General features: G+C 38.8%; 1 protein-coding gene across 3 annotated transcripts in view, besides 1 other annotated feature; it reads right to left on the reverse strand.

Annotated features, from left to right (window-relative positions):
• The window catches only part of l(3)80Fg (lethal (3) 80Fg), a 215672-nt gene that overhangs the window by 74473 nt on the left and 122431 nt on the right, over positions 1 to 18768 (reverse strand). For all 3 annotated transcript variants that reach the window (NM_001015187.3, NM_001015188.4, NM_001276235.1), the window contains 2 exons: positions 1229 to 1471; positions 947 to 1172 (listed from right to left, as the gene is read on the reverse strand). In NM_001015187.3, the coding sequence (NP_001015187.2) occupies positions 947 to 1172; positions 1229 to 1471 (469 nt within the window). The remainder of the gene's footprint in view (positions 1 to 946; positions 1173 to 1228; positions 1472 to 18768) is intronic.
• Positions 1631 to 3115: a mobile genetic element.

The raw sequence follows: 18768 nt of genomic DNA on the forward strand, positions 1-18768 counted from the left end.
TCTTTAGCCATCCCAACTTTTTTAAATGCTGATATCAGCAACATTTGAGGATTTGCTGCGATTGACAGCTGATCAGGTGGGGTTGCGGGGCGTTCCCCTTAGACAGCCTACCACCAGCAGCTGTCTTGCGCTTTGTAGATTGAGCTTAAGGCAATTAAATTGCGAATCTAGCGGAAAGGAGATCATTGGCACCACAAAAACTATCTCTAGATACGCAAAAGCTGTAGATCAGTTCGATAAACGATTTCATCTCGTTCGCAACCCCTATTAATTGTGATTACACATTAATTTTTTTAATGATTAAAAAACTCCGCTGGCTTTACAAAATATTTTTATAAATTCAAAACGCAGAAAAAAACATGACCGTTCGATTTAAATATATTTGATATAATATAAAGTATATATATTCTTGATCAGGAATAATAGCTGAGTATATTTGGCCGTGTCCGTCTGTCTGTCCATTCGTATGAACGTCGAGTTCTCAGGACCCTAAAAGCTAGAAGATTGATATAAAGAAAGTTTGTTGACGCCCAATCTAATGCCTACAAACCGCCAAAAACTACCACGCCCAAATTTTTGAAATTTTTCTGATATTTTTTCATATTTTTATTACTCTTTTACATTTTTACCGATTTGCCAAAAAAATGTTTTGAATTTTACTCGTTTTATTGTTAGTCTTGCCAACTTTATTCGGTATACCAAAAGCACCATGCCACTTCTTACACCTACAAAACGGCCACTCCCACACTTTTAAACAATTTGAAATTTTTTTATCATTTTATTCCTCAATATCTATCAATATCGCAGAAAAAATTTGAAGTTTCCCGTTCGCATTTCCACTAGATAGTTGGGGAGTATTCTCTCTTGTTATTAGTCTTGTGAATTTCTATCGATGTGCCAAAAAAAACTCGACTTCATTTACAATAAAAAAAACTGTAATACTTACCTTGTATATCGATAAGGTGGCCATGCGCCTTAAGATATTTCTCTTCAACTCTAACAAAGTAGATCAATACATAACCGACAGTAAACATAAATGCAATAGTTCCTAAAAGAGAAAAAACCGCCAAAAGGTGCTCGTCTTCAATATTATCAGATAGGTAATCGACCACATATAAGAACTGAGAAATCCATTTAGTTAAAATTCCCTGTGAATGCTCGTTAAATAAGTTCTGAAAGATATAATGGATTGTTTATTCAAATAATGTTAGAATATAATACTGTGTACCTCTACAATGGCTTCGTAACATAACGCTTCCGAATTTTTTAATAACTTTTTCACTGCATTAGAAATTTGGTCTTTAGTTGAATTCATCAAGTGTTCCGGTGAACTGTTGCCATTCTGTTTGGCGACGTAGACCCAATTATACTTAATACGTTTTTTATCTCGCCGCCAAATAATGACAATTTCTATAAGACTGTCCTTAAACGATCCTTTGGAAATTGATTTAATAAAATCCGGTTGACTTTCCTGAAACGCAAGACATATTCCTTTAGTTACAAAAATGTTAAAAGCATTTTGGCAAATATATAAAATTCTAGATATCTAAGAAAAAACAAATAAACAAAAAAAATATTTAAAGAATTTTTAATATATTTTCAGAATATATTTATACTTATAGGGTTGGACCAAAGACACTAGAATAACAAGATGCGTAACGCCATACGATTTTTTGGCACACAATTTTTTGGCCGTGGCTCTAGAGGTGGCTCCAGGCTCTCTCGAATTTTTGTTAGAGAGCGAGAGAGCGAAGAGCGCTACAGCGAACCGCTCTTTTCTACGCATACAGTGATAGCAGACAACTTTATGTGTGCACACGTATGCTCATGCATTGTAAATTTGACAAAATATGCCCTTCACCGTAGAAGTTCTTAGACTTTAAATCTATATTATTTTTGATCAATTGGCACCATGCGAAAAATTCTTGTTTTGCATTGCCTTAACGTTATTATTATTTGAAAATAGATTAGAAATAGCCAAATCTATGTACATAATATCACAAAAATAAATTTCAAAAATGACTTTATATAAGAATATTTGTCATTAGAGTATTCATCTTGCGGCGTGTGAAAAATTAATAAGGCAATGATTGTTGAGTGCTTGTGTCCGTCCGCACTTCGTGCCTCAAGATATGACCAAAACAAAGACACTAGAATAATTCTAGTGTCTTTGATGTGACTTTTGCAATAAACAGTTTTCATATTTTTATTTATTCTACAAATTTTTATTTTCTACTTCGTATTATTTTTATGAAATATTTATTTCTCGATGTAATGTATTCCTTTTGTTATAAGTAGTTATAATAATTTATATTTTACTTCCTTTAATTATTTAGCATACTTATTAAGTCATTTGACTTAATATGATTTATATATGACAATGATCCATTTTTATTATTTAAAATGCACATTAGATTCAGTTGTTTTTCAGTATGTTATTTAAATAACTGACGACTGAAAAATCGAGCAATATATAATAAAAAACAATAGTTAGAAAAATAACTTAATTGGGGAATGTGGAAATGTTTTAATGTTAAACATTAAAATATTTCAAGTCGACTCGAAGGTCATATACGTAAATATAAGACCCCATTACAATTGTAATGGCCTCCCCGTGGTGTTCCCTCGGTACCGACTATTACACATATTACACATAAATAATTATCAACATAAATATAAATATGTAAATGGTAGCTAATTCGAGCGGCGATTTTAACAAACGAATTTAAAAAGCTTTAAAATTAAAAAATTTTAAAATTAAAATTAAAATTTTAAAATTATAATAAGAAGGGCGCGAGTTTTTAAAAATTATTTTATTTCATCATATTGCTACGAAATTGGCAAAAAACTACCCTAATATGTACAATGTAAATTCATTTCTTTGATCAGAATTGATTTCGGCCCGAAAATCGTCTTCTAGCACAACACGCACACTTATACGCGTTCTCGTCTCTTGTTTTTACTCACACAAGCAAGCAAATTCTATTTTTAGATTTCTTATGTTCTCAGCGTGAGCGAGCGGAAAGAGAGCAATTTTGGCCGTCACCAAAAAAGTGGCTGCATAGTGCCAAACCAATGTATGGCCGTTACGCATCTTGTTATTCTAGTGTCTTTGGTTGGACACTACCCGTATATAAATTTCAACGAATCTTGTATACCCTATTACTCTACGAGTACCTGGTATAAATATAAACAATGTGAAAACAACTCTGATACTGGGAAACTCTCTCAATCACCTAGAGTTGTGGAGAGTTTAAAGACTCTTTCAAAAGATAAATAGGATGAGATCATAAAGCGGATCTCCCACTCTGAATGACATCCAAAAATCTTATAATAGTAATAGTTTCCGTTATATTCGATGGGTAGCGATATAAAACATGATGTTGCGTGCTTTGGACCATCTGCCGTTCGCAGATGATTTGGTAAAGGTTTACCGTTGCTTCAAAATTCGAAGGGCTTGCTTATCGCCTGTGACACTTCTATTCGCGCCAAGTAACGTTCACTCAATAGAGTAATGTAGGTAAACGTTCGGATGTCATTCCTGTGAACTAGGAGGAAATTACGACTTGTAACAATTCCAGCATTTGGTTGGGCGAAAGGCATTTCCTTCAAGTTGTTGATTATCCTCATGATAAGTGTTAGCGTCATTTTCATACACAACTTATTGAACCCCATCGCAGATGTTGGATCGGCGTTTTACCTTCTTTATCCGTTCGCATATTTTTGCACGACATGATCCCAGCGATAAGCTGCTGATTTTGACACAGCATTTGCCGCACTTGAAGCAACCACAACTCGAATGATCTTGTCACAGCTTGAGTCTTTATAATAGTTTTGCATATGTGTTTTTATTCTTTATTCTTTTATTTTTTATTATTATTTATACTTTATTCTATAATTCATTAATCTTAAGGTCAGTTCCATCTAAACTTAACGTAATGCGTGGCTTAAAAGATATTATTATGGATACTGTTCCGTGGAGGGATTATCTTACGTGTAAGGAGTTCATGGGGATGTAATCTCTTCAGACGTCGGAGGAAAATGGGGTCGACAAGATCATTTGCCAACGTGTTCGGGTGCGCGGTAAGTCTGTCGGCATATCGACTGCTGTGGAAGTTTATTGGTCTCCCAGTGGGAAAACTTTTAAGTCCCTTTCGATGACTCGGTTGCTCACATACCAGGGTAGCCCAGATGCATATCGTGCTGCTCGCGATTGTATTACTGTAAGCCTATTAAGCTGAGTCTTAGAGGCTGTTCCCCACACAAGGATGGCGTAGGTCAGTGTTGGAACTAATATGGCTTTTATTAAAAGAGCCTTAGTTGCCATATGGAGTTTGATTGAGTGGAATATCCAATCCAGCTTTTCCAGTTTCCATGAGGATTTGGCTCTAACTGCCGTGATATGGGCTTTCTAACTCAGCGTCCGATCAAGGTGAATAGTATTGGTTAATTTGCTTAAGAATGTGTACTCATAAACTTCTACGATCCTAATTTAGTGGGAGAAATATATAAATTAACTTATTTTTATTCACATCGATATGCGAATCTAAAGATAATTAGTTTATGTCGTCTAAAATGATTCCCAGCTATGCCAGGAGCTTGGTGGTGGCCACACTGTAATTCGTTGAGCTTCCCCTAGAGGTAAGGGGTTCCCTGGTTAACTGCTCCGGGGTTCCAGGGGGTTATTATGTTATTTATGTTAAGTGGAACTTTCCTCTTTCAACTACAAGACTTGTGGTCTGGTAGAGTAACAATACAAGAACAGGATTTAAGGATGTTAATCGGAGTTGCAAGCTTCTGCTCTTTATTCTCAAGAATATAAAATCAAACTGAACTAAAAGTATTTCTAAAAGCTCACAAAGACTCTCAGCGGCCACGCATATAAGTTAACCCAAGCAGTTCTCACGGAGTAAACGTGCAGAAGTGCAAGCCATATCCGGAGGCCTGCACGCGCGGTCAGGAAAATGATGGCCGTGCACTCCAGGGCCAACGGCCAGGAGCCCGTCCGAAGCACTCGCGGAGCGAGTGATCGGACCGGATGAAGAACTGCTGACCTGGCTCTTTGGCGGCAGCGCTACAGCGGGCCGGAGCCCTCAAGCTGCAGCTAGATCATAATTTAGTTCAGTAATGAGCGTAAGCTCTGAAATAACATATTCCAGAAATTACCCTCATCCTAACGGTTGTGTGGAAATAAAGGATCAATAATAAATATTCAACCAACAGACTTTTATAATTGGCGCCCAACGTAGTCGACTCACGCGATACGGGTGCAATAAAAATTGAAAGTGAAAACGAAGTCTCATGCGATAAAAAAAAAACGGCGCGGTGCAACATTAAGTGTAACACCAAAATTAAAAAAACATAAAAAATACAAAAAACAAAATCGACAAATAAATTCCCAACTTTTAACAAGGTGGAGAATACAGACAGGGAGGGAGACATAGAAATTAATTAATAAAAACAGAAATAAATAAAATAAATACAGCAAATGAAAATTATTCAAAGAATTTTATTAAATTTTTAATAAATGCCAAACTAATTTGATACCAAATTCCTGTTGCGAAGTGTTCGTGAATAAAAAATTTATCTCAGAAATAAATAAAATTAAGTACAGCAAATATAAAAAAAAAGAGATCCAAAAGCTTTTATTGAATGCAAATTTAATTTAATATTAAGTTCTTGTTGTGAATAACCATAGATACGGAAAATATAATTATCTACAGACTCTTGATTGAATTTGGTAGCACCAAAACATTTTTTTTTACGCTGACTAATGTACAGAAATACCGGGAACATCTCCTCAGACGAAGAAGTCTTAGAACTCGTACATAAAAGGGTGCCAGAAAAATATCAGTTCGAAAATCCATCAACCAGTGAGGTAGCAATGCAGGCAGAACAGATTGCGAATGCCTCCGTCATCCATAACCGCCGCACTGCAGAGGCAGGAAGAATTATTAGCCTCAATTATGGGGGAGTTAGACTTGTTAAAAAATCAAAAAATACAAAAATCCAAACATTCAAGGAAATTGAATTTAAACCAGAGATTGAATGCAATGAACCTCTTTATATGGTCAAATCTGTCCCAGAATTCAATGGGAAGCAAGAATATTACGTCTCTTGGAGACAAGCCGCTACTGCGGCATACAAAATTTTCCAGTCGTACGAGGGTAGCAACCGGCACTATAAGGCCGTAGGAATTTTAAAAAATAAAATAAGGGGTCCAGCGGCTGCTGTTTTGGTCTCCTTCAATACGGTATTTAATTTCCATGCCATTCTGGCCCGTTTAGATTTTACATATGCCGACAAAACGCCGACACATGTAATAAAACAGGAACTAAGTCTGTCAAGACAGGGCGATTTACCACTACTCAAACATTATGATGAAATAGAGAGGAAGCTAAAGCAATCATGACTCATGACGCAGCCGCAGCGGCCGTCTTGAATGAGCAGCACAAAAATTACGCTTTACACGCGTTCATATCTGGCCTAAAAAAATCATTGAAAATATCCGTTTTTCCGGCACAACCACACGACTTGCCTTCAGCTTTGGCGTTAGCCCAAGAAGCTGAGTCAAGTATTAAAAGAAGTGTTTTTGCGGCGACCTTCGCCCGACACAATGAGGAAAAAACGTATAAGCCAAACAACCAGCGACAAGCAGGTTGGAGAAATTCGCATTCCTACAACGAACATAATCAAAATAACATAATCAAAATTCGGGAGCAGTGAAAAAGAAACCCCATTTTGTCAGAACTCCAAAGGGAGTGAATAATCAATGTGGTTCCTTTAAACAAGGGTCACACAACAGTGCAAGGTATGGCCACGACCAACCGGCAGCAGAGCCAATGGAGGTCGACACCTCCTCCCGGTTCAATCAACCCACAGCATGGCAAAAAGGGCAGTCGGCACGGTTTCGATAAAAAATCAACTTCATGTCGGAAGAAAACACCGATGAAGAAGATTACGACTCCGTTGCCCAAGCCAGCGCCATAGAAATAGAGGATGAACTGGATGAAGAGGACTCCTGCAATTTTTTAGAGTAAAGTCTCTGCTCCCCTACATAACTCGTACGGTAGCAGGAGGGGAAATAAAACTTTTACTCGATACAGGCACCTCTAAAAACTATATTACTCCACTCCCGAGGCTGAAAGGCATCGTGGCAGCGGATAAACCCTTTACTGTGAATTCAATACATAGATGTACCAAAATAGACAAAAAATGTCTAGTTTCGGTGTTTAAAGTAAAAACACCATTTTTTATTCTAAAAAACCTTAAAGACTTCGGCCTCGACTTGCTTAAACAAGTGAATGCGAAGCTCGGTTTTACCGGAATTGTCCTACATACCAGTAACGGAACTGAAAAGATGCAGTTTACTAAAAATTGACGATGAAGACGTCCCTCCTGCAATTAAAAACACACGTAAAAAATCGTAAAGCCTTCGCCTTCCAGACGAAGCACTGCCATTTAACATAAAGACTATCGCCGCCATTAAGACAGACGGGGAGCCGGTATACTCTCAGTTATACCCGCTCCCCATGGGTGTAACCGAATTCGTCAATGCAGTGGTTAAACAACTTCTAGCGGACGGCGTAATAAGGCCGTAAATATCCCAACAACAACCCGACCTGGGTTGTAGATAAAAAGGGAACAGACCAAAATGGGGTAAAAAAGAAACAGCTAGTTATCGATTTTAGGAAACTAAATCAGAGAACAGTCGACGACAGATACCCTATCCCAACAATCTCGACAATACTGTCGAATATGCGGGAGTCCAAATTTTTTACAACTCTAGACCTTAAGTCTGGCTTTCATCAGATAGAGCTGGCGGAAAAGGATAGAGGAAAGACAGCATTTTTCTGTAGATTGCCATTTGGGCTTAAGAACGCCCCAAGCATTTTCCAAAGGGCCATCGACGATGTCCTAAGAGAAGGAATTTCAAAGATATGCTACGTGTATGTCGATGACGTTATAATATTCTCTAAAACAAAAGAAGATCACGTTAAAGACGTGGAGTGGGTTTTAACTAATCTTCTGGAAGCAGGCATGCGAGTATGCCAAGAAAAATCAAAGTTCTTCAAAAAGAGCGTTGAATACTTGGGGTTCATCGTGTCGCAAGGGGGCCTGCGAACTTCACCTGAAAAGGTCAAGGCCATAAAGCTATTCCCCCTACCTAAAACGCTTTTCGAACTGAGATCATTTCTGGGTTTAGCAAGCTACTATAGGTGCTTCATAAAGGACTTTGCAACAATTGCAAGGCCCTTAACAGGTATCCTAAAAGGAAAAAATGGAAAAGCAAGTAAATATCAGTCGAGAAAAATCGATATCGACATGACCAAGGAGCAAAAAGAAACGTTTGACAAGTTGAGAGAAATCTTGGCATCAGAAGATGTTTTGCTTTCATACCAAGACTTTAAGAAACCATTCGATTTAACAACGGATGCTTCTGGTTTTGATCTAGGGGTGGTACTATCTCAGGATGGCCGCCCGATCACTATGATATCACGCGCCCTGCGGGATAATGAAAAAAAACTATGCAACCAACGAGCGAGAGCTCCTCGCCATATTTTGGGCGCTGAAAAACCTTCGGAATTACCTGTACGGCGTTAAAGGCTTGCAGATCTTTACCGATCACCAGCCACTTACCTTTGCCGTCTCGGACAAAAACTCTAACGCGAAGCTAAAGCGCTGAAAGGGGATTATCGACGATTAAGGCGCTAAATTGGCCTACAAGCCAGGAAAAGATAACCTTGTTGCAGACGCATTGTCTCGCCAGAACATAAATGTTCTAGAAGACGAACAAGAATCGGAAGTAGCAACCATACATAGCGAACATTCACTAACATACACCATTGACACAACAGACAACCCGGTAAACTGTTTCAGGAATCAAATAATAATTGAAGAAGAAAACAGTTTCTCGGTGGACACATTCATCTTATTTAAAAGCAAGGTGAGACACATTATAAAAATTCCTGACCGAGCAAATCTGCTTAGTGCTTTACAAGACTAGGCAGTAGCGGAAACACCGATACCTTCCTTTGTGGATGGAACCCTTTTTCTGACGTGCATTGACAAATTCTCGAAGTTTGCCTCGGTGCAGGCCATCGCATCGAGGGCTGTCGTGGACATAAAATCTCCTCTATTACACATAGTAAATTTTTTTCCAAAAATAAAAACAATTTATTGCGATAACGAAAGATCATTTAATTCCGAAACCATTAAGACAATTTTGCTAAATCACTTCCGCGCCTCTACACAGCACCTCAAACGGTCAAGTAGAGAGGTTACATAGTACTCTGGCAGAAATAGCCAGATGCTTGAAACTAGAAACCAATTGAAACGACACTACCGAATTAATTCATTTAGCAACTAACAAGTACAACAACTCAATCCACTCAGTAACGAATGAAAAACCAATTGAAATCGTCCACTTAAAGCCCGCGGAATTTGAATTAGTAGGAATTAGTAGAAAAATGAAACAGGTCCAAGAGAAAACCCTTGATACCGTAAACAAAAATAGGACCTATAAAGATTACCAAGTTGGCGAAAAAGTGTTCTTAAAAACCAACAAACGACTAGGAAATAAGCTTTCCCCATTATGTTTAGAAGAAACCATCGAAGCAGACCTGGGGTCCACAGTTCTAATAAAGGGGAGGGTGTTCCACAAGGACAACCTACGCTAACCATCTTGCGAGATTCCTGACTCCTTTCAATCTCTTTATATTTTTTTAGGTTACGAAATTACATTTTATACTTATGTCTGTTAGGACGGCCGACAATGTCATCTGGGAGTCGTACCGCACTCTACGAACATGACGACTTACGAAGACTATGCTGACCAGATGGAAACAATGACAAAGACATTTACGGACGATCACAGGACACCATGTATAATGACGGACCTTACGCATATTCGCAAATTGGTAGCCACCTTAAAGTTTCACCATAGGGCTGCTAGGAGTATTAACTTCATTGGGACAGCACTAAAGGTTATTGCCGGTACTCGCGACTTCAACGATTGGGAGCAAATAAAATTCAATAAGTAAGAACAGAAGAAGGAAAAACAGAACTAAATATCAAATTTCAGAAACGCTTAAACGAACTCGCAAACGCAATAAATCAAATCCAAAAATCCAAAACAAACAAAGAAATAACCCTTTTCGAAATTATTCTGGCAAAAAATAGAATTGTAATCACAGGCCTAGAAAACGTTTTAATGGGGTTGTGAAAGGTGATATTTTAAAGGTTGCTATTTTGATGTTTAATGAAAGAAGAGCTTAGCTTCTGCTCTGTTCGAGGTTATTTATTTGAATAATCAAAGTGTGCTGAAGTTGGGTTCAGCTAACCCGCACATACATTGCTTATATCTATGTATTCTTACTTACATTTATACATATACATATGTATGCAGAAGGCATTGACCACTTGAGCTGCAAAGTGCATGCTCAGCATTCCCACGCTCCGCGATCGGCTTATGTATAAGCGTTAGATCGTATTACTGGGGCGCTGGAGTGCTTACGTAGTTTTTAGTGGTCTTTTTGTATATTTGTATATTTATATTTATTATGACAAAGTGTCACAATGTATTGACGCTATGTTATACCCAATCATTTATGGTATTTTTAGGGTAGATTAGTCCAATATGCTACAGGGTTAACCCTAGCAAAATTAAATATTGTAAGCCCAGCGATTTTGGACAACTCCGATATTGGCGAATTCAGGGACAGACAGCCTATTGACGTTAGTTTGATAGAATTATTAGAAGTATCTAACATAAGCGTTTTTCAAAATTCTGAAATCCTAAATTGTCTAGTTAAATTCCCTAGTTCTAAAGTTGTATGTAAGAAGATAACGGTTTACCCAGACCAGCACCAGAACAAGATCCTGAACTTCAAGGACGGAAATCTAGTGATCGACCTCAACATCGGCTACTGCAAGAAGACAGTCGGCGCCACCTTCTGTAAAGAGCTCCAAAATGGCACCTGCGCTCAGCACTGTTCCACACTTCCAGGTCATCTGGATCCATCGTGGATCAGGGCACCCTCATCGTAAATGACGCCAACGTGACCATAACTGACGAACAAAGGCGAGACCAGAAAGTGGTAACTTACTCCGACAAGGTAGCCCTCAACGGAACTTGGTTCGTTAATAGTTAAGAAGATTCATTAGGAAACCTGCTGTCTCGATATTATTTTTCCCACACTGCAGTGTGCAGTGTGTGCACTGCTCAGAGCACTGAGCCAACTGTTCTAGTGCGTTGACAGTGTTAACTAGGCCAACTGTTCCAGTACGTTCCTTTTCCTCCTTCTTCAAGATTGAGGCCGCCCTCGGCCGATCCTAAACTAGGGATCATCCCCTTTAGTTGGATTGCAGATCTTCGCGCTCCGATGAATCGTAAACAGGTAATGCCGATACAGATCAATGCGCCACCAATCGCTGCTGTGATAAAATACCATCCGATGTAAATGGTTAGATTCAATCTCTTTCACGAATTCCTTAATCAACTCCAAATTACGTACACTAAACTGGAGAAGAGAAGCTTGTATTAGGGCATTGTCATGATTTACAAATCAATCATGAAGGTGAAGGTGATGAGATGTGTGCCGCGTAAGCAGACTTCCTTTTCGTTGTCTACTGTCACCCTGGCTGTCCGGTCGTTGATGATGTACGCCGCTTGGCTGTGCCTCGCAATACGCTATGACGCCTGCGTAAATTCCCTGGCGCATGAGCTTTTCGTTAAGAGTTGGCGGGGTTGTGGAGCAGTTTTTGATTGTATAGACTTCTCCTCAACACTTTGCCACCATATTATTGATTATTCGCAGCATAACTCCTTTGCAAGAGGCTGGGAAAATAGTGACCTCTTTATATAATAATTTATTTTGGGGAATTTAAAAATAAAGTCTATCATGTAAGATACATTTGGTACATGGTTTAGAGATTGACGGAACACAAGAGTCAAAAAATGATTTAATTGGCATCCGTCATTATGTTGCAGGAGTAAAGATCGGACCCATTAAAGCCAGCTATAAAATTATTTAGCCTCCGACTGATGATTCTGATATTCTGGGAATACAGAAAATGGCGGAATATACGAGCACGCAATATAAACTGATCTGTCGGAAGATGACAGCTTTACGAGTAAGAATTCAGAGTTACGGGCACGTCAATAGGTAACTCCTCCGACGCGAGGGTAGATCTAACCGCAATTAAGATTTGATCTTAGCTTCGAACTCTTTCACCACCATACTATCCGGCCTAAAATCACCCAAACATATGGTCGAAAAAAGTTCATTAGGGACAGTTATCTTGAAAGATGAAATCTAACTAGCGTAAGAAAGTTAAATTTGTCCACTTTTATATTATCGGCTTTTTTTGTCTTGTGTATAAGAAAATATACATCAGATAATGTTTGATCTGCTGAAAGCCGAGAAACAAAAATTTGTTTCTTTAGTGGAACCACCGCGAGGGGTTTTGGCCCTGCAGATTGTATTTCAATAATCACCTGTGGTGAAAAGCTTATCGGGACAGGTGTCTTTGGTAAAACCCTATATCCGTTTGTATTATAGTCAACTAAAGCAACTAATTGCGATTTCTTATCCCATTGGCTTTTTCTGCGTACTTCTGGAACTCTAACAAAAACTCTTCTTCCGTACATTTTTAAATTTTCTACATTTGGTTTTGTACTAAAAATATAACGTATGGGCTTTTATTTACTGCAGTATTAGCAATTGTTCTATTTATATACTAGATTATTATTATTATTATACTAGATTCGTTGAAAAGTATGTAACAGGCAGAGGGAAGCGTTTCCGACTATAAATTATATATATTCTTGATCATGCCATGTCCGTCTGTCCGTATGAACGTCGAGAGCTCAGAAACTAGAAAAGCTAGAAGGTTGAGATTCAGCATACAGATTCTAGAAACAAAGACGAAGCGAAAGTTAGTTGACCCTATTGTCACGCCCATTCTAACGCCAAAAAAAAGCACAAAACTGCCACGCCCACACTTTTATAAAATGTGTTGATATTTTTTCACATTTTTATTAGTCTTGTAACATTCTATCGATTAGCAAAAAAATGTTTGCCACGCCCACTCTAACGCCCTAATACAGCCCAAACCCCCACATTTTCTAACAGTTTTTCGATATTTTTCCATAACTTCATGAGACTTGTAATCTTCTATCGATACGCCAAAAAACGTTTTGGCACGGCTGCTCTAACGCCCTTAAGCCGACGAACACTGTCACGCCTTCACATTCAACAATTTTTAAATTTTTTTAGATCCACACTTTCGGATAAGGCGGTGAGATTGGAAGTGTTTGAAGAAGGGCGCATTGCGCTCCCGGATAAACTCACATATTTCCGCGTGGAGCCAGCGTTAACGCGGCAAGGATGACGGACTACACTTGCATCGCCGTCCCGAGCACTTACCTGTTGAAGACAAGTCTCCGGAGGTCCATGGACCGCCATCCGACTCCGATCTCCGGGCTCATGGGAAACGTCAGGGTGAGCGAATTTTCGGAGCTTTTTTTCTGTTTTTTTTTCCGGATAAACTCACATATTTCCGCGTGGAGCCAGCGTTAACGCGGCAAGGATGACGGACTACACTTGCATCGCCGTCCCGAGCACTTACCTGTTGAAGACAAGTCTCCGGAGGTCCATGGACCGCCATCCGACTCCGATCTCCGGGCTCATGGGAAACGTCAGGGTGAGCGAGTTTTCGGAGCTTTTTTTCTGTTTTTCTCTTTCGACCCCTTTTTTTGTGCCACGTGAGATGCAATGTCACACCAGATGACGCACACAGATGCAGGGTCCCCAATCACAGTGGCGCGAATGCTTTCGATACCTGTCAAAAGCTAATTGCTACGCGATTCAACAAGCGACCTGGTCGGTGGTCGTAGCATACTTTGTTGGCGAGAATCCTTTCCAGCAACTCATGGAATCCCAACAGACCAACAGCCAACCCCTCCGCGCAGGGGGAATTTCCAAGTAAGTTCAAGCTAAGATTGCCTTCCATCCATGCTGGGTATTTTGCTGAAAACTTAGCGCTCTATTGCACATTTTCCATTTATGCAACAAATTTACATGAAGCATGCGCGCTTTCTCCCATATGTGGCTTTCATTAATTCCAAAAATGCTTTCGTCGATATGCCCAAAAAGAAATTTAAATATTGCATTCTCTTTTTCTTTGCGAGCGCCACACTTCTAGCATTGCTAATTGATTATCGCGAAAAGTAGCAAAAAGTCCCAAATTAATACTATAGGTTCTAAATAGGAAATTAATCACCTTACAACATGAACTAACACACTAACTCAACAAATTTCAAAAATTGTTTAAAACTCTTTAAAGTTGAAATTTCGTTTTGTGCTAAATGCACAAATTTTTAAATGTAAACTCAAAATATAACCAACATATTAGTAAAAACACATAGTACACACCTGAAGAATGAGTATTCATTTCAAATATGATGAGTTTAGGCCTTGTGATTGAAAGGATATGAGTTTTATTAAGCAGAAAAAAAGCTCACCATAGTTCACGGCACAGCCAGCTGGAATCCCTAGCCGAGGTAGGCCAGAGCGGAGACCCTATCCAGATAGTCGAAGCGAAGGTTAAGACGTACAGCGAGGTCTTGGCTTTGGTCACCCAGCGAAGCGACGGACAACTGCGGCAACTGGGAAAGAACGTGTACAAGGTCCACTGCACAGCAAGCGCCAACCTTCTGCTCGAGCTTAAGAGGGATGGAAATAAGAGCAGCGACTGCTGTCTCAAGTGCGGGCGAACCGGGCACAAGATAGCTAGCTGTGAGACAAGAGGTCAAATGCTTCCTATGCATCCGTGCCAGGAGAGCCCCCCGATAAGCGCATTAAGGGCAGCAGAAGATGTCATATGAGTACCAAGCCGAGAAAGCGAAGATTATCTAAGTTGATCTTAATCACTGCAAAGCTGCGCCAACCAGGTCAAGCTGACGTTGCACTTATTAGCGAGCCGACCAAGAAACCTGCGCATCGGCTCAGTCTTCGTTAGGCGGTTCGTTGGCGGCCTGTGTCGGCCTGAGGGTCGCAGAATTCGCCTAACACACATCGCAATTAACATTCCTACCGGATGAAATTTGCAAGGTCATCAAGGATATTACGTGGGGAAAAGCGCAAGGGCCAGATGGAATTTCAGACATCGCTGTTAAGCTAGGGATGAATGAGCTTAGAACATACTTTCCAACAAATCTAATATACCCTTTTACTCTACGAGTAACGGATACAAAAACCCTTTCTGCGTCTGAGCCAAGGTGGCCGGCGGTGGCCGCACCTGGCGAAAGGTATAAATCCGCACACGTATAAAATGCACAACCAAACTTTAATCTCGGAAATAAACATAACAACTCCAGGTGGCATCCACACGTGCTCCTCCAGTTACGCGCCCCTGTCCAAGATTAGACGCAGAAGCTTAAGGTGGTGATGGCAGCGGTGCTCGGAGACCGCAGCCAGTGCTGCTTCAGATGCGAGTCCGCTGAATACAAGGCCGCAGAGTGCTCCAAATAGGCTAAGTGCTTTCTGTGCGCAAGCAGAGAAAGCCGAGCGACCAAACAACAAACAGGCACCCGGAAGTGCCCATTGGCGGGCAAAGGATCACCAAAGACCCCACAATGATGCGTTTCATTCAGCTCAATCTCAATCATTGCACGACAGCCCAAGACGGCTAGGGCAGACGGTTCGAGAACGCAGAGTGGATCTTTGGTTACTTAGCGAGCCTTTTTGACCGCAACAGGAAAGCAGCGATCTGGAGGTGCAGCAGCGTAGCCCAGCGCTACCGTATAAGCCCAGCGATAGCGTATAGCTAGCTCCCAGCCTGACCAGGTGTCCCGGACAGGGCTCTGTGGTGGACCTCACCTTCACTGGCGGCACGTCGTTCAGGCACACGAGGTGGAGACTCATCGAGGACTACTTAGGCAGTGACCATTTTGCCCCTTCCTCGACCCAAGCCCCGTCAGCGGCCTGTGAGGACCCCACAAATCTGGATGCAGGGAAGCGGCCTAGCAACAGCGAAGACGGCTGCAATACAAGAAGAGTCAAGGGCGGTCAGGATGAACCGTAATTAATGCGGTAACGGTGCGGACTTTGGACATGCACAAAGAGGACGCACCGTAAACTAACTAACTAAACTAAGCTGAAGGGCTCTCGATCATTGATTACATTACATTAATGTGTGTGTGTGATTGTTTACAATAGTGTGTGTGGTTGGGGATTTGTGTAGAATGCATATGTTACTTCCCCATCCTTAAGAAAAAACATGTCCTCAGGTGTTTAGATTAGGGTACAATACAATATTGGGGGGTGCGGTATTGTCTGTTTCAGGACTTATAATATTTTCATTTTTTAGGGTTTGATTTTTAAATTTTACAATTAACTTTTGGGGTATAGTCTTATATTTATAGATAAAGTACAATATTACAATAATAATTATTATGATTAAATGTTGTAAGTATTATTATTTGAAAGATCTTATTCGTCTGTTTTGTTTTGTTTTGTTACATTATTGTTTACATAGATAGTTTGAGTATAGTCGAACATTGTGTTGGTAATTAATATTTCTTCTAATTGGATAGAAGAATTGAATGCTTTTATCATGTTATTTCCTTCTATTATAGTTTCTCTATTGATACAGTTTTGGTTAAGGATAGTCTTGGGAAGGTTCCAAGTTGTGATTATATTTGGTTCTAGTTATTTTATTTCAAAATCAGAACGTGTTTTACTGTATCTACATTGTGTTGGGACCTGGTTAAGTATACCAGTTATACATTTATTTGCAATCAAGCTTTGAGAACTTGCCGTGCATGTTTGATTATTGTGTGAAAAATATTTGTCATGTATTGTTTCGGTTAATATGTTATTTTTTCGTCTGGGTATGGTATTATTTTAAAAACTGGTGTTTTGGTTATTTCTCTTGGAATGTGGAATATTATCAGAATTTCGTTTGTATAAGATTTAAGCCAAGCTGAAGTTTTAATATTAAGAAGTTTTTCAGAATTGACGTGGGTTAATAAATCGTGTTTTAAAAGTTTTGGATTAAAGATACCTAAGCGTTTTAGTTGCAAACCAAGCTCTATGTCTTCAATGTATTCAGTGAATTGTTGTAAGTTGAAAATTATTAAATTTATCATTTGTTCTCCTTCAAAGTTATTATTTAAATGATTAGTCAATTCGATTCACTGGTTAATGACTTCTATTACGTGGTTGAGGTCTCTTATCTGTACATTATTTTTAGAGATTTTATTTGTTGTTGTAATTCTTCTTTATTTTCTTGATCTAAAGTACCGAATAAGTATTTGTAAATTGTTCCCATAAGGTTAACAAGACCGCGTTTACTACGTTTTACAATTCGTATGCCGTTCATTTCTCTGTTAAGTTTTTCTACTAGATACTGTATTTGCGTTATTTGAGTTATTAAAATATTGAGTTTGCTTAATAAGTTCTTCATAAGTATTTTCTGTTTTAGTTAAGTTGATAGACAAATAATAATATTCGTGGTTTATCGGTAAATCTATTGTTCCGGTTTGAAAGATTGCGTAGCCGTTTTTGGCCTGAATAGGGGTTACTTGTAGGTATTGTGTGAATTGTAGATAGGAGGCATAACATGAGTATCATGCTCGGGTGTAGGCCTGGAATTATCGTTATTATATTTACTTTTATTAATTTTCTTTTTCTTTTTAAACTTAGACTTATAGTGTATTATGTGTAAGTGTACCTCTACTTGTTTCTTCGAAGTGTTTATCATCTATTTGTCTAAAATTTTCTGTCATTTTGAATGGGTTAGTCGATTTTGATCTAACTAGAGGGGATTCTTTGAAGTTTGTGTCTATGTTAAAGTCGTGTCTGTTTTCATTAAGTTTGTCAATTTTGTTTACTTTATTTTGTTGATTTTGTTTTTTTCAAATTTTGTGAATTGGTTTTCAGGTTAATTTTCGCTTGTTATTATTCTTAATTTTTCATTAACGGTTTTATAAAATCGCTCAATGTCAGAAATTCCATTTTTACTTGTTGTTGTATTTAGAGTTACTCCTTCTGATTCTAACCAAAGTTTAAATGCAATGCACATGAAGGCGGAGTCTTTGTCGGCTTTTATTTTTATGGGCTTACCCATATCGTTGAATATGCGTAAAATAGCTCTTTTAGTTTCAAGCCATTCTCTACTGTTTACTTCTATCAGTGAGGCGTATTTAGAATAAATGTCAATACATAATAGGAATTGTTTATTGTTTATTAAGTAGAAATCCATGACATACTTGTCTCTGGGACTAAAGGTTCAGGGGTTGTTTCAAGGGTTAATTTTGTGTTTCTATGTTCAGTTTTAGCAATGTTACAGATTTCACATTCGTGTATGATGTTTTGGATGAATTTCTAAAAATCAGGGTAATAATAAAGTTCTTTGAACTGAAGTGTGAGTTTGTCTATACCAGGGTGTAATAATTCTTTATGTGTTTTGAGAATGATTTCCTTGAATTGGGCGTATGTTTGAATGTCTATTAATTTCCTGCTAGTTTTCATAGTTTTAGTGAAACTGTCGGGACTCATGATTTGAATATACGCATTTTGAAATATTTGAAAGTCGATCTCGTCAGGGAAGTAAATAACACTTTTCTTAGTGCAGAAGTATTCTTTAATGATATCTTTAGCAGGGCTATCAGTCATTTCTTTATAACTGATTTTTATTCTGGTTTTATGAAAATATTTTATTATTTGGACGTCGTCAAAATTGTCCTTTATGAATTCGAAT

Source organism: Drosophila melanogaster, chromosome 3L (assembly GCF_000001215.4).
Source record: "Drosophila melanogaster chromosome 3L".
NCBI classification, from domain to species: Eukaryota; Metazoa; Arthropoda; class Insecta; order Diptera; family Drosophilidae; genus Drosophila; species Drosophila melanogaster.